Here is a 22,317-nt window from a genome sequence, read left to right on the forward strand (position 1 = left end):
GATCCAGGACAGCCAGGGCTATACAGAGAAACCCTGTCTCGAAAAACCAATAAACAAATAAATAAACAAATGCACCGTTCATGGTAACTAGTTCCTGTGAGGGAAATAGTGTTTCAGAGGTCAGAGAACAGGGCAGGAGCATTACCGTGGACATGGGAGCCAGCTCGTAGGGGGTAACGTGAATTGTCAGGTGAATGGGGAACAGTGTCACAGGAAACTGAAACAGACGTGGAAAGTGTAAGGATTATGTCCTTAATTACATCACCAGCCTGGGATGGCGTCCCAGCCTAAAGAGGGGGCGTGCCCTCTCTGTGTTCTCTCTTCCCACACTCTCTCCTTCCATACTCCCCCCCTCGGTGCGGTCTTTCTCTCTCCCAATAAAGCTCTAGAAAGGTAACTATGGCTTGTGATTCTTCCGCCAACCAGCACTCTCCTCTGTGGGCATGGCCCCTGAACCAACAGAAAGGCCCTGAAGTGGAGAGAATCCAAACTAGCCAGAGGCCAACGTGTCTGGACAGAGTGAGGGAGAGTGTCAATATTCTGAACCGCCCCCTGAAATCCCACCCCTTGTCGCTGCCCTGCCACCCGATGTAAAAGCCTCATTCTAAGAAAAACTCCTCCCTTCCTCTCTCTTCCTCCGCTTTTCCTTCCACAAAGTGCACTCCTTAGACCCCCTCACTCTCCTTCTCTCTTTCTCTCTGTCTTTCTCGTCACCTCTCTATTATAATAAACTCTCCACATGGATGCAGCATCTGGGTTGTGAAGTAGTGGCCGCCGCCATGCCCGCATGGTGTACGTCTGCCCAGCACGTTTCTGTTGCTAGAGTTTTCCTGCCTGGCCCACAATCAGGACAAATCTCTCTCACCCGCCAGTCCCAAGCCGCTCAAACCCGATCAAGTAAACACAGAGACTTATTTTGGTTACAAACTGTATGGCCGTGGCAGGCTTCTTGCTAACTGTTCTTACAGCTTAAATTAATCCATTTCTATTAATCTATACCTTGCCACGTGGCTTGTGGCTTACCGGTACTTTACATCTTCCTTGTCCTGATGGCGGCTGGCAGTGTCTCTCTCTCAGCCTTCCACTTCCCAGCTCTATTCTCCTCCTTGTCCCGCCTATACTTCCTGCCTAGCCAATGGCCAATCAGTGATTTATTTATTGACCAATCAGCAACACATTTGACATACAGACCATCCCACAGTACGTTTCCCTGCACGCACGTGTGCAGGGTACCCTCGGTGTTCCCTCAGCACAATAATTCATAACAGAGAGGACATTAAAATGGAACAAAACAAAAATCCAGGTGCCTCCCAGCTGGGTCTTCAATGCCAACTCTGTTTACATGCCTTGTGGTGACCAGATGCTTGCAGGGTTCAATCCAGGACCTCCTCGTCAAGCATCCCAGCTTGTCTCCAGAGGTTCAGGCTACAGTTTACAGAATAGTTGTTGCGGGCACAGAGGTCCTGTACTCAAAGAGATGTACTAAGAGAACCAGGAATGTTAATCACACAGGGGAGTCTCCTCATTGGAGGAGATAAAATCAAATACCTACATTCCATCCAGAAGGCTGAGAGTGGATTTGTTAAAGACCTGGCGACCTTTTTGCTATCTGTGGAAGCAGACCTCACTCACCTTTTGCTATAGAGGAAGACCCTTACTCAAATTTCCCAGAATGATTATTCCAGACTCGTCCCTGTTAGGATTCCTGGCCACTCCCCCAGCTGCATGACGGCACATGCACTGTCCAGTAGGCAGGGAAGACGCTATGTCACCCTAGGGCCTTATGTCCTGTGTAACCCTTGCACTGTGTGATCATGTAATCTATTCGCATGTGTGGCGTAGCTACGTAAGCCCATGTGTGCATATGTGTGTGGGGACCTATAAAAGCGGGTTCCACCTATTCCTTCTCTCTCTTCCTGCGTAGACATTCCATAGGCCTATGCACACCCTTTCTATTCCCTTAATAACTCTTATAGTGGGTTTCGTTGTGCCTTGTGGCTTCTCTTGCATGGTAAACAGTGCCACTTAATAAATAACAGTCCCTCCCTAGACCGTTACCCATCTTTAGGGGAGATGTCTAAAGCACTCTATGTCCTGCTGATCTCTACGCTATCTCTCCCGGAGACACACTAGATTCTAAAAGACCACACTAGGTCTTTTAGCTATAGAACCCACCTTCACGGTCACATGGACTTTGTAAAGGAGTTTGTTCGTAGTCACATCTTAAGCTTTATTCTACACCTGGAATTGCCGTGATTGTATCCTGGAAACCTTTTCCCAAATTGTATTGTTTGAAATATGCTGACAATGAACCTCGGGCATTGGACTCCCGAAGTCTGGTCCAGGTTGATGAAGTCAATCTACTCCAGGTTTTCATTCTCATCTCTCCAAGAGGTATGCTTCCCTGCTTGACACCTGCAGGGACACCCTCCACAGGTCATGGGGTGATCTGTGACTGGTGCAGGTCAGGAGGTGGAGAACGGGAGGGGCCTTCTTCAGGAAGCTACGGTTGGGTTGCATCGGGTCTGCTCACTGCTGGGCACCCCAAACCCCACTCCACCCTCACCCTGGCATCCAGGTTCTGCTCAGTGCACCCTTCCCCCAGCCCCAGGGGCTTCTTCATACAGCAGGGGAGCCAAGTCCGGCAGGATAGCATTCCTGAGCTAGCAGAGGCTATGACGTTGTTATTCCTGTCACTCTTACCTGCCTAGTGAGCTCCCAGGGGATTTAGGGCACTGAGGAAGTTTCTGGAAATCTCTCTTCTTGTCAGTGTTGATTGGCTCATGTCCCAGAAAAGCTGAGAGATGGGACAGACTCATCTGTCTCTACTCAGTCATGGAATTTAGAAAGCATCCATGCAGCTGGGCAAGGTGGTGCCTTGTGTCACTCAAGCTGGATGGGAAGGAGAGGCAGGAGGGTCATGAGTTCGAGCCAGCCGAGGCAACTTAGTGAGACCTTGTCTCAAAATAACAAGGGCGAGTTCCAGAAAAGGTGCACAGGGGAACCCTGTCTCAAAAACCAAAAAAAAAAAAACAAAAAAAAAAAAAAAAAAAAAACACCCAAAAAACAAAACAACAAAAAAAGAAAAAAAAAAACCTAGAGCGGGTAAGATGGCTCAGCTGCTAAAGGCACTTGCCACCAAAACCGACCTGAGTTCAGTTGGTGGAAGGGCAGATCTGATTCCTGCCAGCTGTCCTCCGATCTTCACACACAAAATAAAAAATAAAAAAAAAAAAAGACTCCAAGGAGGCTGAGGGCCTGGCTAAGGAATAGAGCCCCCTCCAGGAATCCCCCAGTGAGGGGCTGGGGGCGTGGTCATGGTGGAGCCCCGCCCAGAATCCCCAGTGAGGGGCTGGGGGCGTGGTCAGGGTGGAGCCCCGCCTAGGATCCCCAGTGAGGGGCTGGGGGCGTGGTCAGGGTGGAGCCCCGCCTAGGATCCCCAGTGAGGGGCTGGGGGCGTGGTCAGGGTGGAGCCCCGCCTAGAATCACCAGTGAGGGGCTGGGGGCGTGGTCATGGTGGAGCCCCGCCCAGAATCCCCAGTGAGGGGCTGGGGGCGTGGTCATGGTGGAGCCCCGCCCAGAATCCCCAGTGAGGGGCTGGGGGCGTGGTCATGGTGGAGCCCCGCCCAGAATCCCCAGTGAGGGGCTGGGGGTGTGGTCAGGGTGGAGCCCCACCTAGAATCCCCCAGTGAGGGGCTGGGGGCGTGGTCAGGGTGGAGCCCCGCCTAGAATCCCCCAGTGAGGGGCTGGGGGCGTGGTCAGGGTGGAACCCCGCCCAGAATCCCCAGTGAGGGTCTGGGGGCGTGGTCAGGGTGGAGCCCCGCCTAGAATCCCCCAGTGAGGGGCTGGGGGCGTGGTCAGGGTGGAGCCCCGCCCAGAATCCCCAGTGAGGGGCTGGGGGCGTGGTCAGGGTGGAACCCCGCCCAGAATCCCCAGTGAGGGTCTGGGGGCGTGGTCAGGGTGGAGCCCCGCCCAGAATCCCCAGTGAGGGGCTGGGGGCGTGGTTAGGGTGGAGCCCCTTCCAGGAATCCCCCAGTGAGGGGCTGGGGGCGTGGTCAGGGTGGAGCCCCGCCTAGAATCCCCCAGTGAGGGGCGTGGTCAGGATGGAGCCCCGCCCAGAATCCCCCAGTGAGGACCTTAGGAGTGGAGTTCTTGTTGTGGAACAGAATATTGGTTTAACTATGTAAAGGTGTGTTGCATCTGTTTGTGTTGCAGAATAATTGTTTAACTCTGTAAAGATGTGTTACTGGTTTACCTTGCCTAACTAAGGCACCTGATTGGTCTAATAAAAAGCTGAAGCCGGGCGGTGGTGGCGCACGCCTTTAATCCCAGCACTCGGGAGGCAGAGCCAGGCGGATCTCTGTGAGTTCGAGGCCAGCCTGGTCTCCAAAGCGAGTTCCAGGAAAGGCGCAAAGCTACACAGAGAAACCCTGTCTCGAAAAACCAAAAAAAAAAAAAAAAAGCTGAATGGCCACTAGCTCGGCAGAGGAGGGATAGGTGGGGCTGGCGGGCACAGAGAAAAGGGCGCCAGCCAACCGGAGGCCAGTCAGCCAGACACAGAGGAAGCTTGAAAGCAGGATGGACAGCAGTGGATGAGGTAAACGAGCCTCAGGGCCACACACAGATGAATAGAAATGGGATAATTTAAGTTAAAAAAAAAAACTAGCTAGAAAAAAGCCTAAGCTAAGGACGGGCATTCATAATTAATTAGTCCCCGTGTCACGATTTGGGGGCTGGCGGTCTAAGGAAGTTAGACCTGGTGGTCTAAGGAAGTTACTAGTTCTGACATCAGCAGAGATATGTTGTCCTTGGGAAAATCCTCCCAATATCCCCTCATCTTCTTTGGTGACCCTGCGGGACCTTGGGTTGGGAGGAACCTGCAGTGCCTGGCAATGGCTAGGGAGCTGCACACAGGCAACCAGCAAAGCTGGGTCTTTGCAGATTTTATTTCTGTGAGTAGGGAAGACAGGCCAGTACAGAGGGGACTGAGCTGAAGGTGCTGGTCCTGCAGGGTCCACCCAGGACCCCTCCCTGGGTGAGGGCCCTGTGCAGGTTGTCTGGACACCGGTTTGCAGATCCCAAGCCCACGCCTTCCCGGGGAGGTGGCAGGGTGTGCGTGCGGCCTGGACTCAGCCCACCGGCTTGACCTTGGCGATGAAGAGGGCGGCAGCCTTCTCCAGGAACTCCTCTCGGGACATGGGTGCGCTGGGCCGCCGTCCAGCCGCCGCCCTGTCCAGGGCACGTGCCAGATTGTCGGGGCCCAAGCGGGAACCAGCCTCTAGGTAGTGTGTAGGCGCCGCCGCCAGGTCTCCCGTGCCCAGCGCGCCCTCCAGCGTGTCCAGCACGGCCTGGCCCACACGCCGATCGGCCACCGCCAGGCCCGGGTCCTCCAGCAGCTGGAAGAGGGCGCCGGCGCGCGCCACAAACTCCAGCAGCACAAAGCATGACAGCATGCCGGCCCGGAAGATGCCCAGCGGCACAGCCTCGTGGTCCCGGCACTGGATCTTGCGCAGGAGCGGTGCCACCACCTCCTCGGGGGCCCCGCCGTCCCTGCACACGCGCTTCAGCAGCTCGCTGTACGTGCGCCCGTCCAGCCCAGGCTTCTTTTTGCGGCCGCTGGCGCTCAGACACTCGTAGGCCACGCTCACGTTGTTGTTGAAGGCGGTCCTGCGGGGACAGTGCGGTGTCAGGAGGCCCCCATCCTGGCCGGCCACCCGGAGCCTTTCCAGACCTTCCCAGCACCCCAGCAATCCAGCTCCTCATTTGTCTGTCCCTCCCTCCAGGGCACCAGGCATGGAGGAACCCCAAGTGTTTGCTTTCTTAAGATTTATTTACAGGGCTGCAGAGATGGTTCGGTCAGTAGGCCTGCATTTGCAGAGGACGGAGCTGATTCCCAGCACCACATGGCAGCTCACAACTATTTGTAGCTCAAGGCCTAGGGGATCTGACGCCCTCTTCTGGCCTCCAAGGCACCAGGCATGCACATGATGCACAGACATACATGCAGGCAAAACACCCACACATATAAAATCAAATTTAAAAGAATATTTAAGATGAAAGTGGTAGAGCAGGGCCTGGAGAGATGACTCAGAGGTTAAGAGCACTGACTGCTCCTCCAGAGGACCCAGGTTCAATTCCCAGCACCCACTCGGCGGCTCACAACTGTCTGTAACTCCAGTTCCAGGGGACTGGACACCCATTGCAAAACACCAATGCACATAAAATAAAAATAAAATAAATTTAAAAAAGGAAGTGGTAGAGCAATCTTTTAATCCCAGCACTCAGGGGGCAGAGGCAGGAGGATCTCTGTGAGTTTGAGGCCACAGTGAGACCTTGTCACAAAACCAATTCATTATTAGTTGTAACCATACACGTACATAAATATGTGTCTGTATGTGTGGGTGGTCAGAGGGCAATCCTTTAGAGTTGGGTCGCTTCTGTTTCCACATGGCTTCCAGAAACTGAATGAATTCAAGTTGTCAAAATTCTGCAAGCACCTTTACTGGATGAGCCATCTGGGTTTGTTTGAGACAGAGTCTCATGCAGTCTGATCCTCCTGCCTCCACGTCCTGAGTGCACCATGTCCGCTTTATGTGGTGCTGGGGCTGGAACCAGTGGCTTGCACATGCTAAGTGAGGGTTCTGCCAACCGGCCCATCCCGGCACACAGTATGCACCGCACCTGGTAAGTGCCATTCAACCCACCAGCAGACATGTTGGGGCGTCTACCATTCACTACGCCCCCAGCACATGGCTGCAGGGGAGGGCACGCCAGTCCTCACTGCCACCATGCACACACCTGAGCCGTCTGTGACGTCTTCGTGCAGCTGTCCGGTGACAAGCCAGCTGTGACAAGCCAGCTGTTTATTTCGAAGCAAGGTCTCTCAGTAGCTGAGCCTTGAGCCCTCAATCTCCCTGCATCTCCACCATGTCGTGTAATTAAAGTTTTATTGAGACACAAAGTGGCCAGTTCTGACATGAACCTGTGGCTAGGTCACATTCTCAACTGACAGCTAGTGAGCAGAGAGGGCATGCTGAGTCAGGCGGATCCTTCCCTGACTCCAGGGTGTGGTCCCTCCTTGTGGACCACAGTGGTGATCATGAACACAGCCTTGTGAGAAATCGAGGCTCTGAGTAGGCCGATAGTCTCACTGCAGGACTTACCCAGAGAGTAACTGCCTGACAGTGGACCTTACTCTGGTCCTTGTGTGGCTCAGCTTCACAATGAGGGTGGTCTGCTCCATCCTGACCTCCTGGGGGCTTCTTAGATGCTTCATCTTCTAGAGACCTTCACGAAGTAGGTGCTTAATAAATCCTAGCTAGCTGCAGACGCCCAGAGAACAGACCGTGTGTCTTTTGTGAAGGTCATTTAGCAGGGCCCAGCTGTGTTAAGAGCCACGGAGGCTCTGGGACTGTTTGTTATAGCAGCACAACATAGCTCTTCCTGACTGATACTCCGGTTGACCTATAGCCACTAGCTCTCTTGTCCTGATCCTGCCTTCTCTGGCAGTGACCTCCAGGGGTAAAAGGCCTGGGTGGGCCCTTGCTCTGTTCCTGGACCAGGTCCAGACCTGTCTCCCAGGGTCACTGGCTTTCTGACGCTGCTGCCTCTGTGAGCCTTGTTCTGCTTACCCAAGGAATGCAAACCCCAGTTCTGCAACTCCAGATTCTTGGGAGGATGGACATGATCTCGTGCTGGCATGGGGAGGGCTCCAGCCACCTTGCCCTTGGCTGTTTACAGCCACAGGTCAGGTAATTACGGCCTGGTACAAGGACACCCACCTCTCGGATGGCTCACATCCTCTCCTGGGGATCCCCACTGAGTCACTCAGAGGTGAGGGGAGCACAGACAAGGGGGTGAGCTCCAGAGCTTGGAGAGCATGGGCTGCGGCTCCACTTTGCAGTTCTCTCTGCTGAGTGCTCACACTGCGCAGGCAGCGGGGGCCTCCCTCCTCCTGCCAGTGGCTTTCTCTGAGGTGGGGCTGGATGATGTATGGGGGGGCACATACCCCTGTTCCAGCTCTCCTCTACACTCGGAGAGCTCCTGGCTCTTGGGCACCCTGCAGGGTCTGGGGTGCCTCGTGGAGAGCGGCTGTGCCTGAAGGGAGGCGCGTGCTGGATTGTCCTCAGTGCGACCAGTTAGTGACTCAGTTAGTTTAGATCATTGCGTTGTACTTGATCATAGAAATGACTCCCTAACAGCTTAGGGACAGTATGGGCAGTGCCCCTCCCCCTGCCCCTATCAGCAGCACAGTAGCCAGGAAGGCGTGCAGGGTTTTGTCGCATGGGTCTGACTCCTGGCTTCCCCTGTTGTGGCCAAGGCTTCAGGCATCTGGGGTGAAGAGTGATCTTAAGTGGTGCTCACAGGCTGCTGGGGAGGTGACCGATGGGGACACTAGGCTCTATAGAGCCTGGAGGGACTTGAGAAGCGTGGCCCCTCAGCTCCAGAGAAGTGGCTCTGCTGGCAGGCGTCAGTGGCTGCCACGTGTGGAGGCGCAGGCCGAGCACTGCACAAGGACCCACTCTTCCCAGACATCCATCACGGGGTCTGAAGTGGGGAGCAGTGACTGGGGGAGGAAGAGAGACCTAGCTCTGTGACATCAGACACAGACACGCTGTGGCTTCTGGGTCCACCCTTGGCTGCATCTCTGGGGACCCCACCTGCCTGCTGGCTCCTTTCCATGTCCCCTGCTATCCTGAGCTGCCGAGTTAGTGGTATAACACTAGGTCCTGGGGTGAGCAGTGACCCCCAAGTTCACATCCACAAACCTCAGAATGTGGTAAACACACAGCTTTCATGGTTTCAGCCACTTAAGATGAGACCATGTCAGAGGATGCCAGGCACGGACCCAGCGGCTGGCAGGGCACAGAGGCCTGATGACATGGTCACAAACCCTGCCCCAGATCCTCAGGTGGGCTGTGACTTCAACTCACAATGTTCCTGTTTTAAATCACTAAGTTGACTGCTTTTCACCCTTGTGTTGGAGCCCACTAGGTTTCCTAGTGGCTGTACCCTGCAGGACTGCATGGGAGGTTGACTGGACCCCGGGCCTGGGCACCAGGTGACTGTAACTAGCAGGGGGAGGTCTTCTGCTCCACCCCTTGGCATTGCTATAAATAGACCTTTGGGCTGGTGGCTAAGGATCCAGGCCCACCCGAGTCTATCCTGTGTTCTCTCTCCCCTCTATTTCTAACTAAGTCTCTTATTCCTCATTCCTCCAGAGTCTCTGGGGTAAATAATGGTGGGGGCTGGTCCCCCACAGCCCTGGGAGACTCTCTTCTAGACAGATGCCCCAGGAGGCAGTTTGTTCCTGGCCCCTCCTTCCCTGGGTACCTCAGGGTGCAGGCCTGTGCGCTTGTTCCTTTGCTGGAGTTGTGGAATATTACTTTAACTATGTCAAGATGTGTCACATTTGTTTCTGCTGTGGAACATTGATTTGACTAGGCAAATATGTGTTACATTTGTTTCTGCTGTATTTGTTTAACGATGTAAAGATGTGTTGCTGTTTTACCTTGCCTGCCTAAGACACCTGATTGGTCTAATAAAAAGCTGAACGGCCAATAGCTCGGCAGAGGAGGGATACGTGGGGCTGGCGGGCAGAGAGAATAAGTAGGAGGAAGAATCTAGGAATGAGAGAGAGAACGTGAGGGCGATGCCTGGAGCCAGACGCCAGGCAGCAGCCAGCCAGACAGGAGGAAACAGGAAAAGATAGACAGAATGAAAGAAAGGTAAAAAGCCCGAGGCAAAATGCAGATTAGCTAGCAAGAAACGAGCCTAAGTTAAGGTCGAGCGTTCATAACTAATACTAAGTCTCCGTGTCATGATTTGGGAGCTTGTTGGTGGTCCAAAAGAAAGACTGCCACACAGATGCCTTCAGTCTCCCCACTCACACCCCAGTGCCGTCTCAGCTGTACACTCTGTCCACCTTCTTGCTCGAGCTCCTCACCAAGTGATCCACTTCCAGAACCACTGATCTCCCAGCCTTTGTGCCTGTCCGACCGACCGTCCCCGCCCCCATCAGCCCGTCCTGCTCCACGCTTCCCTTCCTGGCCATCGTCTGGGGATCCCGAGCCCTCTGCCTCTGGTGCAGAGGTGTTTGCTTGGCTCAGATCCACCCTGCTCTGCCCAACTTGTTCCAGCTTCTCTGGGACTCCAGGAGAGAACCAGCAGGAAGGCTCCCTGGACTTTCACTCCCTTGGGGAAAGCTGGGATCACTGCTGCCCAACACCTTCTGAGTCCTCCTCCACGCACCCTTTGTAAAGCCACTTCCGTGCTGAGGCCCCAGACACCAGCTCACCCACTTTCTCACTCGCTGGTTGATGACACCTACTGATCAACTTCCCCCATCCACTGAAGTGCCCCTCACTCATCTTCTCCACTGGAACTATTCCCACTGGGGCACAGAGCAACTGCCTAGCTCCAGGCCTCTCTGCACGGTTCACACCTGGCTCTAGACCAGCCTGTGCTCTGCGGGTGCATCTCAGGACCATACTGCGGGGTGGGGCCTCAGTACACAGGCTGCCCATCTCCGGGACAAGCACCGCAGCTATTTTATGCTCTGACTGCAGGGATGGCTTCTTGAACCAGGTCCTCGCTGGGCTTCTTGACCTCCAAAGCCCTGGGCTGCGAGGAGAAACTGGGCACAAGCCCAAAAGCAAAAACCCACTAGGCCATAATCATCTGGAAGCTCCAGCAAAGATGGACTACAACTCCCAATACTTCCTACCAGGACCACAATTCCCAGTACAGTCCGCGATCACAGCGGCCGAAATCTACGCGAAGCATGCCGGGAGCTGTATTCCGGCCGCTATACCGCCCTAAACGGACCAGGTCCGGGAAAAGAGGACAGACTACTACTCCCGGATACGCCCCGCGCCGGCGGCGGGTGGAGCCCGCGCGGGGCCTGTCGGGAGGTGTAGTCCAGGCACCCCGCCCGCCATCGGTCCGCACCTCTGCGAGTGGTGAGCCAGGCGAAGGTGCCACAGCGCGCGGCCCAGGCGCTGCTGCTGCAGGAGGAGCTGGCCTGGGGGCTCCCCGGCGCCGCCGTTGGCTGGCGAGCGCAGGCCCATGTTCTCGAAGTAGTGCGCCAAGAAGGCGATGGGCTCCTCGGGCCGCGTCTCCAGCACCTTCAGTAGGGCCGCGCGCAGCATCTCTGTCACGCCGACCTGCCGCAGGAAATCCTCCTCGCTCTCAGCCGCCGCCGCCGCCTGAGACGCCGACGACCGGCCGCTGTCCGCGAAATTGGCCGCTGGCGCTACTGCCGGCCGCCGCTTCTCCACTGCCGCCATCTTTGCTGAGGGCAGAGGGGCCGGAAGTGCTGCCATAATTCACGGCGCGACAAAGCAGCCTCCTTGGGCGGCCATTTCTGTTAAGGGCAGAGGAGCGGCTTCCTCTCTGACAGCGTCTCGGCAGTGACAGGCACAGGCGACCTATCCCCCCTGTGCCCTAACTGGTATTCTCCGTTTACGTCTCTGCTGGTACTCCATGACTGCATCTCTCAACTTCGGTCCGGAATCATGAGCTTGCCAGACTTCAAAATGGTCCCCCAGGAAGGGCTTGGTTTCTGGCTTGAAGCGCGATTGCTTGCCATCTTGGTAGCGGGCAAGTCTTCGTAAGCGTGGTCTCCTAGCAACCAGGCTCCTTGGGTACCAGAGAAACCCCCTCAAACGTGCGTGGGGGTTCGTCCGCCGAGAATCTAGGACTGAGAGCGGGATTCCCATCCTTTCCTGCGTTGAGTCTCAGGTGGTGCACTCGGCTTGGGCTCTGCCGGGATTTTGGCTTCACTTCGTCTCCTGAAAGGATTAGCTCGCCTCGAGCGAGTCCCCACGATTCCCCTTCCTGACCACTAGGGGTTGCTCTTGCCGTAACTGTGTGGTGGCTCTCCAGGACCCTTGCACGTCTGTCCTCTGTCCCTTACCTCCATCCCCTTGCCCCCCTCACACCCCATCTCGGTGTTTGCCCCAGCTACGCCCCCCAAGTCCTTTTTTTCCGGGCCATTGGGAACCTCCTTAGTTACTCTTAGGAAGCGCAGGCGTTTCCCAGCCTAGCATCCTGCTCGGGCCTACCAAGATAGACTGGGATGTGTGCCTGTCTCCAGGGCCCCCGGGGTAGGACTGAGAGATGCGCAAAGCTTCTCTATTTTACAGCACGACAGGACACACCAGTGGCCAGATAAGGGGCCTTTATTCTGCGCTGGGCGAGCAGCTGGAAGGAACCTGTGGATGTGCTGACCACCAAGGAAAGGGGCCACACTCTAACATCTTGACTGCCCCGAACCCAGCTTCACAGGAGTGTGCATGAGCTGGTGTCTGGGGGAACACTCGGCCCGTAGCGTTTCCACAGGCGGTAGGCAAGGAAGGCCAGCGCCAGCAGCCCCAGCGCCAAGCTGCCAATCCATAGGGTGATGTCGGAGGCTGAAAGAGAAGAAAAGAGGAAGGGCATCATCAGCCCCGGTGCCTGCAGGCCCCGCTGAGGGCACTGTACATAGGCCCTATGGTTTAAAAGTGGACTCCCCAACTAATTAATGTGTTTTAAAATGGAACCACTGAAACAGGGGTAGTGGTGCACACCTGTTATCCCAGCACGTACGGGGCTGAGGCAAGAGGATCAGCTACACACCAAGTTTGAGGCCAGCCTCAGCCACGTGAAGCCAACATTAAAAAACTTTTTTTTTTTTTTAAACTCATATCTGGTCATCTCTCTTTACCGTCTGTTTCACAGAATCTCTGTGTCTGCAAGGTGCTTGAAAGTCTAAGTTCTTTCACAGCCAGGAAAGCATACTGAACTGAGGCATGGCACAGAAACCCAACTAGGTTTTTTTTTTTTTTTTTTTAAAAAACAGGGTTTCTCTGTGTAGCCTTTGCTGTCCTGGAACTCACTCTGTAGACCAGGCTGGCCTCGAACTCAAAGAGATCCGCCTGCCTCTGCCTCCCAAGTGCTGGGATTAAAGGTGTGCACCACCACCGCCCGGCCCCAACTATCATTTTAATCCCATATGTCCGTCCCTCCCGGGGCCCCAGCACTCACAGGGTTTTGGGAACACCTGACTGGAGACATACAGACTGACTGCCTGCCCCCCGGGGTCCAGGCGGCACTGGAACCAGCCCTCAGGAATGGGACCTGGGGGAGGCACGCTTAGCCACGCCTGAGCCCCGGCCTCCCTCTTGTGGTAGGCTGACAGGTTGCCAGGAGCCAGGATCCAGCGCACAGTCACTCCAGGCCCACAGGATGCTTCACAGAGTAGCTGCCAGACTGCCTCCTGGTCCTGGTGGATCTCGGGATAGCAAGTTCCAGCGGAGCTCAGAGTCCTAGGGCTAAGTGTGGAATGAGGAGGGGTAGACGGCAGGGTTGTGCTGTTGGGGAGCCCAGTGGAGCTGGCCTCAGTAGTGTGTGATGAGGTCAGGATGTAGGGCTTGGCAGAGGTGGTGTTGGGGGGCTCTGGTGAGGTCCAGCTCTGTAGGACTGCAAACAGAATGTTCTTCTGTAGCCCCGGGCCTCTCTCCTGCCCCAGTTTCTTCATCTGCAGCCCGGTGTTAGGACAGAACCCCCTCCATCCCCGTCCCCCTCCCCCTTCCCCCTCCCCTCCCCCTCCTGTCACTCAAGTGACACAGGGCATCATAGTGGCTGGGCCAGGAGATGGAGACACAGACAGAACTTCCTGGATCCTGTATGAGTCTACTAGACCACTGCTTATTTATTTCTTTATTATGTATGCAGTGTTCTGTCTGCACGTGTCCCTGTTGGCCAGAAGAGGGCACTAGATCTCATTACAGGTGGTTGTGAGCCACCATGTGGTTGCTGGGAATTGAACTCAGGACCTTTGGAAGAGCAGCCAGTGCTCTTAACCTCTGAGCCATCGCTCCAGCCCCCGCTTATTTATTTATTTTGGTTTTCGGAGACAGGGTTTCTCTGTGTAGTCCAGGCTGTCCTGGAACTCGCTCTGTAGAACAGGCTGGCCTCAAACTCAGAGATCCACCTGCCTCTCTCTCCCAAGTGCTGGGATTAAAGGCTAGGCCACTGTTTATAAAGCACCTACAGTGTGCCAATCCTGTGAATCTGCTCAGCCAGCATTTGTAGAACTCCTGAGTTCTGGGACCTGCATTGAGTCTACTTGGCAGTGTTTATCCAATACCTACTGAGTGTTGGTCCCCATCTAGTCTTTCAGGACAGACAGAAAATGATGGAGATATCATTTTGGAGTTGGCGCAGAGTAGGCCCTCATCTTTTGAATTAGTCTTTTTTCTGGCTGCCTCACAGGGCAGATACTGTGACCAGTTCTCTTGGGACTCTCCAGGCAGGGACACACAATCCTGGTTCAAGCTCCAGGGTAGCCAAGCCCAGAGGCGGTGGGCCCCGAGGACTTACCTGGAAGCCCCCTTTTGTGGGTCAGCACCAGGCTGGGCAGCTGCATGGTGACCTGGCAGTAGAGGGCAGGGGGGGCAGGGGTCTCCAGGGAGGGCAGCAACCAGCGCTGCGTCACTCGGAGCAGCGGCGTGCCCTCAGCCTCCTGCGTCTCCTCCTCTTGCTCTGGTTCCAGGGCCCGGGCCCCCTCCAGTCTCTGGTCTCCCAGTAGCAGGGTGAAGGAGAGAATGTCTAGGCCTGGGGGCCAGATGTTGTGGGCCGTGCAGGACACCTCTTGGTCCTGTCCTGACCAAGACACCGCCAGCTGGTCTGGGAAGGCTGCGGATGGAAGATGGGGCCCAGGGCTGAGCCAGGCGGAGGAGGTAGGTTTGGTTGGGGTGATGATGCAGCTATGTGCCTTAGGTGTCTGGGACAGGAAGGGCGGATGTGTCAGCCTTGTGGGTCTGGGGTGCGGGGACCTGGTGGGTGATGGCATTGGTGTGGTGCAAGGTCCTGATACCCCTGGGTAGGTGGCACCTAGAAGGGCAGAGTGGGCCTCACCGTACACAATGATCTGCACAGAGTGCTGGAAGCTTCGGCCCCCACAGGAGCCCACACACAAACGTGTGCCAGCGTCTGTCAGCAGACCATGTATGGAGAGGATGCTGCTGCCTGGGAGGTTCTGCACATTGCCCAGGTGGGTGTCCAGGCCACGCCACTGCGCCTGGGCTACACCCTCGTCACAGGGCAGGCTGCAGTTGAGCCGGAGGGTTGTGTCTTTGGCCACAGCCACCACAGGATCAGGGGGATCCACATGGAGGGACTGGCCTGAGGGGAAACAACATTAAACTCATGTTGGGGCAACTGGGTCCCAGATTCCAGTCCTGACCCTGGACCCTGGGTTGAGACCCCAGGGCTCTAGACCTCTGCCCCAGGTCCCTGGCCTTGACTAGAGAGCAACCAGAGCCCCACATCCCCGGGCCAGCCTCTCAAAGCCCTGGGCTTTCATAGCACCCCCAAAGCTCTTTCCCTTGTGCCCACTCATCTCCCGAAGCCCCCTCCCCTCCCCACACCCCTGCTCACCACTGCCAAGCTGGAAGGGCGCCATGGCCAGGGCCAGCAGGAGGACCAGGCTGGACTCCATGTCGTCCCTCTGTCTTGTGACCGCCAAGGGAAGCGGTTTAAATAGCAGCGGCTGGTGGCTTCCCGCCGTCTTGAGACCCTGCCTCTCCTCCCCCTCCTCCCTATCCGTGGGAGTTTCCCTGGGGGCTTTCCCAGCCCGACCTCCACTCCGCAGGAGGCAGAGAGTCAGGGACCCGGGAACACGGGCGGAACAGACGCGCAGGGAAGGTCTGGGAAGGTTCCAGGCCCCAGTTCTATGGACGGGAAGGCTGAGGCTAGAGGCTGGGGTCACCATGGTGGGTCAAGTGCATGGAAATCAGCCAGTCCTAGACGGCTCCACCCCGGCCGACTCGAGCTCTGACTTCATTTCCAGAGGTGGCCACACGAGAGCGGCAGAGAGGCCAGACTCGGTTCTGGATGGTGGGGTCCCCTGCGGCCACGCCCGGAGTGGGGGTTTCTCCTGGGACTGAGCTCTGCCTGACGAGTCAGTTATCCCCAGTCTGTGTCCTTGCATCGCACGAGACCTTGCAGTTCCAACAGAGCCGGGGGCTGGAGCTGGCTCGCTTTTGACACGTCTGGGGTAGATCCTGGGCCTCAGCGCTGAGTTCTGAGGCGCTTTCTCACACACTCCGTTGAGTTCTCTCCCACTTTCCTCCAAGATGGGCACACCGTCCCTCCCATGTTTTGCTCTTGGCCCAGACCCTTATTGAGGGACACCCCTCTACATATCAACACCCCTGGGTTGTGCTGCACCCAGAGAAGAAAGGCTAGAGCCCTGTGTCCTTCCCGCCTCAGGCGGCCACAGGACCTTTGCACCACTGCTCTGCTCTCTCCAGTCTCCAAGACCCTCCCCCTCCTCTGCCTTCCTAAGGCCCCTGTGGAGGTCAAGTCTTCAGACACTTGAAGTCTGTCTCCACCAACATCGGGAGTGTGCTCGCCTTGGGTTTTGGCAACTTGACATAAGCAGAGCCGTTTGGGAAGAGAGAACTTCAGTTGGAAAAAATGCCCACCAGTTTGGTCTGTGGTCAAACCTACAGACTTTGGGGGTATTTTTTGTTTGTTTTGTTTTTCCAGACAGGGTTTCTCTGTGTAGCCCTGGCTGTCCTGGAACTCACTCTGTAGACCAGGCTGGCCTCAAACTCACAGAGATCCGCCTGCCTCTGCCTCCCGAGTGCTGGGATTAAAGGTGTATGTCACCACCACCCAGCTGAGTTATGCAGGTGTATTTTTGATCAATGATTGACATGGGAGGGCCCAGCCCACTGTGAGTGGTGCCATCCCTGGGCAGGTAGGTGGGCCTGGGTGCTATAAGAAAGCAGACTGAGCTGGGCTGTGGTGGTGCACGCCTTTAATCCCAGCACTTGGGAGGCAGAGCCAGGTGGATCTCTGTGAGTTCGAGGCCAGCCTGGGCTACAGAGCGAGTTCCAGGACAGGCACCAAAACTACACAGAGAAACCCTGTCTCAGAAAATGAAAAAACAAAACAAAAGAAAGCAGACTGGGCAAGCCATGGGGAACAAGCCAGTCAGCAGCTCCCCCCATGGCCTCTGCATCAGCTCCTGCCTCCAGGGCCCTGCCTTGGCTTCCCTTCGTGAAGGACAGTGATCTGAAATAAACACTTTCCTCCCTAAGTTGCCTTTGGTCACGGCAGTTTATCACAGCAACAGAAACCCTAACTATACAGGGTGAGACTCTGTCTGCTCCTGCCATGACCCCTGACCCCTGCCCAGCCTGCAGACTGTCAGGATCTTCTCAGAAGTAGAAACTGAGGCACCCACGGCAGGGTGTGTGACAGGTGGAGGCTGGTATCCCAGTGGGGAAACCGAGGCACAGAGAGAGTAGAAGACACCAGACTCAGGTGTGTGAACTCAGAACTGTGGCTGCCTGGGTCCCATCCCCCCGCCCCCCTCACCCAGCATGCGCCAGTGCCCGGAAGCTGTGCAGGAAGGTGACTCCAAGACGCGCGGGCCCTTCCCCGGAAGCTGGGCCCTTAACCCGGGTGGGGGGCAGCGGGCTGGTGAATGGGCTGCTTCCCAGCCCCTGACCCGGCTTCCTGCTCTACCACGGCCAGGTGGGGAGGGGTCAGCAGGCGCCTGGCAGGCTGAGGTGCTGTGGGCTGCAGGCGTGGTCCCTGCTTTCCTTGAAGATCTCAAAGGACACTCTTCTCAGCTCTGGCTCCACCTGCAAGACAGTGGAGCATCCTGTTCGTGGTGGGGAGAGCGAGCAGGAGCCAGAGCCACAGTGTAGAGGGGACAGCTGTGGGCGGGGGGGGGGGGGGGGGGGGAGTGGGGAGACTAGGGAAAAACGAGGGGCGGGGTGGGGGGGGGAGCGGGGAGAGGGACAGAGATGTGACACACAGAGAGACAGAGGACAGAGAGACAAAGAGAGAGAGGGACAGAGAGAGAGACAGACAGTTCAGAAAACTAAGAAACAGACACAGAGGGAGGTGCAGAGGCACACAGACAGACACAGAGACACAGTGAGGGCACAGGGGCCTGGAGCGCTGGTGGCCCAGGGGCCGTCTGTCCCCACTGGGGCCAAGGGCCAGCAGGACTCTGTTGTGCTCTCCGTGGCCCTTGGGCACCTCCTGTCCTCCTTCCCTGCAAGTCCAGGGCCCGACCCCCCTTCCCGCCATTGTCCTACAAGGAGGAAGTCCTCCTGACGTCACAGGAAGCCCCCCTCTCCACAGAGGTCCAGCCTTCTCAGGAGACCTGACATCCTGGCTCCCCTGCCTACAGCGCGAGGAAGGTTCCAGAAGGTAGCCTTGCTCCAACCCTGGCCCTTCCGCTCGCCCTCACTCAATCATCAATCTTACATGCTCACCGTTCCTGGCTCCTTCAGAGTGTGGTTCCCAGAGGCCAGGGTGGCAAGAGACTGGCTGGGAGACTGGCTGGAGTCCCTGGCCCGGGGTGCTCTGGCCCGGGGTGCTCTGGCCCTGTGGAGCATGAAGAGGTGGGGGCCAGCTGGAAGCTGGACTTTGAGAGGACAGTGTCAGGGCCTGGAGAGATGGCTCAGTGGTTAGGAGCATGTACTCCTCTTCAGAGGACCTGAGTCCTAAGCACACAGGTCAGGTAGCTCTGTAAATTTAGTTCCAGGGAGATCCAACGTTCTCTTCTAGCCTCTGAGGTCACTCAGACTTACATGCACCCCCCCCACACACCCCTACCCCCATACACATAGATACAGGGCTGTCAGGGCAGTGGTGGCGCACGCCTTTAATCCCAGCACTCGGGAAGCAGAGGCAGGGGGATCTCTTGAGTTCAAGGCCAGCCTGGGCTACAGAGTGAGTTCCTGGACAGCCAGGACTATGTAGGGAGGCCAAAATTAGATAAATATTAAGCAAACAGACAAAAACAAACAAACAAACAAACAGAAAGGAGGGTGGGTGGAGAGATGGCTCATCGGGTAAGAGCACTGGCTGTTCTCCCAGAGGACCCTGGTTCTGTTGTTGTGCCCACATCGCAAGACCCGCGAGCAAGACCACCACAGAACCAATAGCCGACGTAAAACACACAGGGATTTATTGATAACAAGCAAGCCCGGGCTTGATCCTCGTCCAACACACTGGCTAGCCAGGTGAAGGAGGACGGCCCTGAGCCCTCAGAGTGAGGGGTTTTTAAAGGGAAAAACCGCAAACAGGGCGGTACAAGCCTTGGCATCATATGATTGAGTGAGGGTGTGTAACCTTTGAATTTACTGGTTGGGGGTTACAGTTATTTTGGGGCAGGCCTGGACAAGTCCCAGGCTCTGTCCTTGAGCTGCCATGGGGGCTGGCTGGCCTCACACGTTGGTGAAGGGTCCCAGACAGTAAACAACTGGCTGAATCTTGAGCAGTCAGAGTACGTGCAGAAAGGGAGCTACTGCAAGGACTATGTCATAGCCCTCCCAGAAACTGCTTGCCTAAGTCTCAGGAAACTGAAATTGAGGCCTGATCTCTGAGAGAAGACTGAGCAGCCTGTTATGGCGTCTGCTTGGTCCTTTCATTCCCCCTTTGAGTGGTGTATCGCCTCCAACCATGGAGACGTTTCTTTTTGGTAAAAGACTTTATCACCAGGGTATTAGATAATTTTGGAGACTAATTGGACCAGGACATAAGAGGTTTCCCATCATCAATGGCAAAGTGGGCTTCCCTTACTCGGTTGTTGCCATCTGCAAGTGTGTCATGGGTTCAGGGGCTGATATTGGGATTCTAGCATCCTCAGTTTAGTGGTACCCAGACAGGAGTCATCATTCAGTTAAGACATCAGTGACATAAGAGCCAACAGTAATTAGCAGAAGCACAAGGGCCAAAATCCCTGTGATTGTTGATAGAGTTCCTTATCCTCAAGGAACTTGGAAATGAGAATGGGGACCAGTTATTACTTTATCTCAGGTCCCCTATGACAAGAAATTCCATTTTGATCTAACATGGGGGTGAGGGGCGACGGACAAGGGCGATGTTTTCTCTTCTGTAATTACTTCCTGCTGACCTTGGGACATTGTTGTCAGGGCCCTGGGAAGCCAGAATGTTAGCATTTTATTGACCAGCTGAAGAGATAGCATGAACTGGTCCATATCAGCTTTCAGCAAGTTCAGGGCTTGTCAGCAAATGATGCTTGGATGTGTCTGTCAGCCAAGTGGAAACCTGTTGAGAAAGATATAAACTAGGAACAGGAGTTAAAATTTATGAACTTCAGACCCATAGTCTCGGTAATTGTAGTATTATCAATTTGCCCTGAAATCCAAATCCATACCGTCTTTTCTATCTAGAGAGCCAGGTATAGATTGGACTGAAATGTTTTTGGCCTGATGAGAAGCATCTATAAGTCTATATTTAGACCCAGTTTCTCTCTCTCTCTCTCTCTCTCTCTCTCTCTCTCTCTCTCTCTCTGAGACTTAGTAGCTTTTAATTAATTAATGCATTAATGAATTAATTAATGAAGTGGCTGCAACCTTGTGGAAGGTTGTCTGATGTTGCTAAGCTGACCAAGTTATAGCTAGCCCAGTCATCAATGCCATCAGAGATCCGAGAAGGATAAATTTTACCTGAGTGCAGATTTCCAAGTCTATTAAAAAACAACAGACTATCCATTATCCAGACTGCCATCACCCCAGGCTCCTGTAGACTTCACAGTGTTGGCAGGACAGGTATCAGGACAGCATCAGTCTTGGCTGCTGGGCCCATAACATGGAAGTTCTCCTGTGGAGGAGCGACTTGGGAAAGACTGATCTTATCTTGTCAGTGTCTCATTTGTCCATTCTGGGCCAGATCCCTGGCAGCAGGTGTTGAGTCGGGGCATCTTGCCCAGTGGTTGGTGTCGTCCGCAATTCAGGTGGTGTCTTCTTGTTGTTGTTCCATATCTTCTTTGGAGACTTTGGGAGTCATTGCTAGGAGCTGGGAGTCTCTGTTCGCTATAGTAAGCTTTTTATCAAATAATTTAAATGTCATATGCATCAGATCTTTGACAGGTTTGAGAACCATTGTCTATTAAATGCATCTGAGCCAGACAAATCTAGGCCTAATCTTGAAAACATCTCTAAGTTTGGTAACAACAACCAGGCCAATTTGTTATCTTGTAGATATATTAGTCCAATGCACCTCTCAGATTCTGTTTTTTCTTCTTATTTAAATAGCTTATAATTAAATAAGCATTAACAGTTTATGCTTTAAACTAGCATCTGGATAGCCAGATGACCAGTATTAACCTGTGTTCCCTAACACAGAGGACACGCAAACTCAGACACTCAAAACCAAACACGCATGTGGCCACATTTTTATTCACACCTACAGAGTAGACAGACATTCTTACAACTATGATCCTTTGGAGTCTCAATGTAAGAGAAAGAAGTCTGGAACATGCTTCAATTTTTATATATCTCAAATCATTTTCTTTTATCACTACTTAAGCCTTTTAATCCTCAGATCTTCATAACCTGCTTTTACACATCCCAATAACCTGCATTTCACATGTCTTCAGTTACTTTCCTTCTTCCCAAAACATTCTTTTAATATTCCCATACCTAAAACCTTTACATCTTAGACCCCACATAAACTTTACTTATATTCAAACCTTACAACTTACTTAAAGTTTCATATTTTTATACCTCAAACTACTTCCTCAGACCCAAAATATCACATACTCAAGCCCTCATGACATGCTTAAGACTTTAAATTTTTACATCGTAAACTGTTTCTGGGGCTGGGGAGATGTCTCAGCGGTTAAGAGTACTGATTGTTCTTCGAGAGGACCCGGGTTCAATTCCCAGCACCCACATGGCAGCTCACATCTATCTGTAACTCCAGTCCTAGGGCACTACAACACCAATGTACATAAAATAAATATGTTATTAAAAAAAAGGCAACCCCCCAACACCCCGCAAAAAATGGGGCTGGAGAGATGGCTCAGCAGTTAAGAGCACTGACTGTTCTTCCAGAGGTCCTGAGTTCAATTCCCAGCACCCATATGGTGGCTCACGACCATCTGTATGAGATCTGGTGCCCTCTTCTGGCCTGCAGGCATACACGCAGGCAGAACACTGTATACACAATAAGTAAATCTCAAAACAAAAAACAAAAAACAAACAAACAAACAAAAAACCTGTTTCCTCAAACCAAAAAATCATTTATTCAAACTTTCATCCTCACAGCTCAGGCCTTCATATTCTTATAAAAACATTACATCCTGCTGGGCGGTGGTGGCGCACGCCTTTAATCCCAGCACTTGGGAGGCAGAGCCAGGTGGATCTCTGTGAGTTCAAGGCCAGCCTGGTCTCCAAAGCGAGTTCCAGGAAAGGCGCAAAGCTACACAGAGAAACCCTGTCTCAAAAAACCAAAAACAAAACAAAACAAAGCATTACATCCTAAAACATCTTTTTT

At 54.3% G+C, this 22,317-nt stretch overlaps 2 protein-coding genes and 1 long non-coding RNA gene across 4 annotated transcripts; all 3 read right to left on the bottom strand.

Moving 5' to 3' along the window:
• Positions 1-4,928: 4,928 nt before the first annotated feature.
• On the bottom strand, positions 4,929-12,036 carry Tpgs1 (tubulin polyglutamylase complex subunit 1). The gene is made up of 2 exons (XM_052747312.1): positions 10,951-12,036; positions 4,929-5,667 (listed from the first exon to the last, which is right to left on the bottom strand). Exons 1-2 carry the CDS (start codon positions 11,322-11,324, stop codon positions 5,130-5,132), a joined length of 912 nt encoding a protein of 303 aa, XP_052603272.1. The 5' UTR covers positions 11,325-12,036; the 3' UTR covers positions 4,929-5,129.
• A 128-nt stretch (positions 12,037-12,164) lies between these two features.
• Madcam1 (mucosal vascular addressin cell adhesion molecule 1) lies at positions 12,165-16,573 on the bottom strand. 2 transcript variants are annotated; one of them, XM_052747311.1, is made up of 5 exons: positions 15,424-16,569; positions 14,902-15,168; positions 14,365-14,679; positions 13,027-13,461; positions 12,165-12,413 (listed from the first exon to the last, which is right to left on the bottom strand). In XM_052747311.1, exons 1-5 carry the CDS (start codon positions 15,755-15,757, stop codon positions 12,283-12,285), a joined length of 1,482 nt encoding a protein of 493 aa, XP_052603271.1. In that variant the 5' UTR covers positions 15,758-16,569; the 3' UTR covers positions 12,165-12,282. The 2 variants fall into 2 exon arrangements, with proteins under 2 accessions (XP_052603271.1, XP_052603270.1); XM_052747310.1 differs by having other exon boundaries at positions 14,365-15,168; positions 15,424-16,573.
• A 2,387-nt stretch (positions 16,574-18,960) lies between these two features.
• LOC128116033 (uncharacterized) lies at positions 18,961-20,598 on the bottom strand. The gene is made up of 2 exons (XR_008220355.1): positions 20,487-20,598; positions 18,961-20,085 (listed from the first exon to the last, which is right to left on the bottom strand). It is a non-coding gene; the product is annotated as an uncharacterized LOC128116033 (long non-coding RNA).
• Positions 20,599-22,317: the final 1,719 nt, after the last annotated feature.

Source organism: Peromyscus californicus, unplaced genomic scaffold, assembly GCF_007827085.1.
Source record: "Peromyscus californicus insignis strain IS unplaced genomic scaffold, ASM782708v3 Scaffold_1__1_contigs__length_55948999, whole genome shotgun sequence".
Classification (NCBI taxonomy): domain Eukaryota; kingdom Metazoa; phylum Chordata; class Mammalia; order Rodentia; family Cricetidae; genus Peromyscus; species Peromyscus californicus.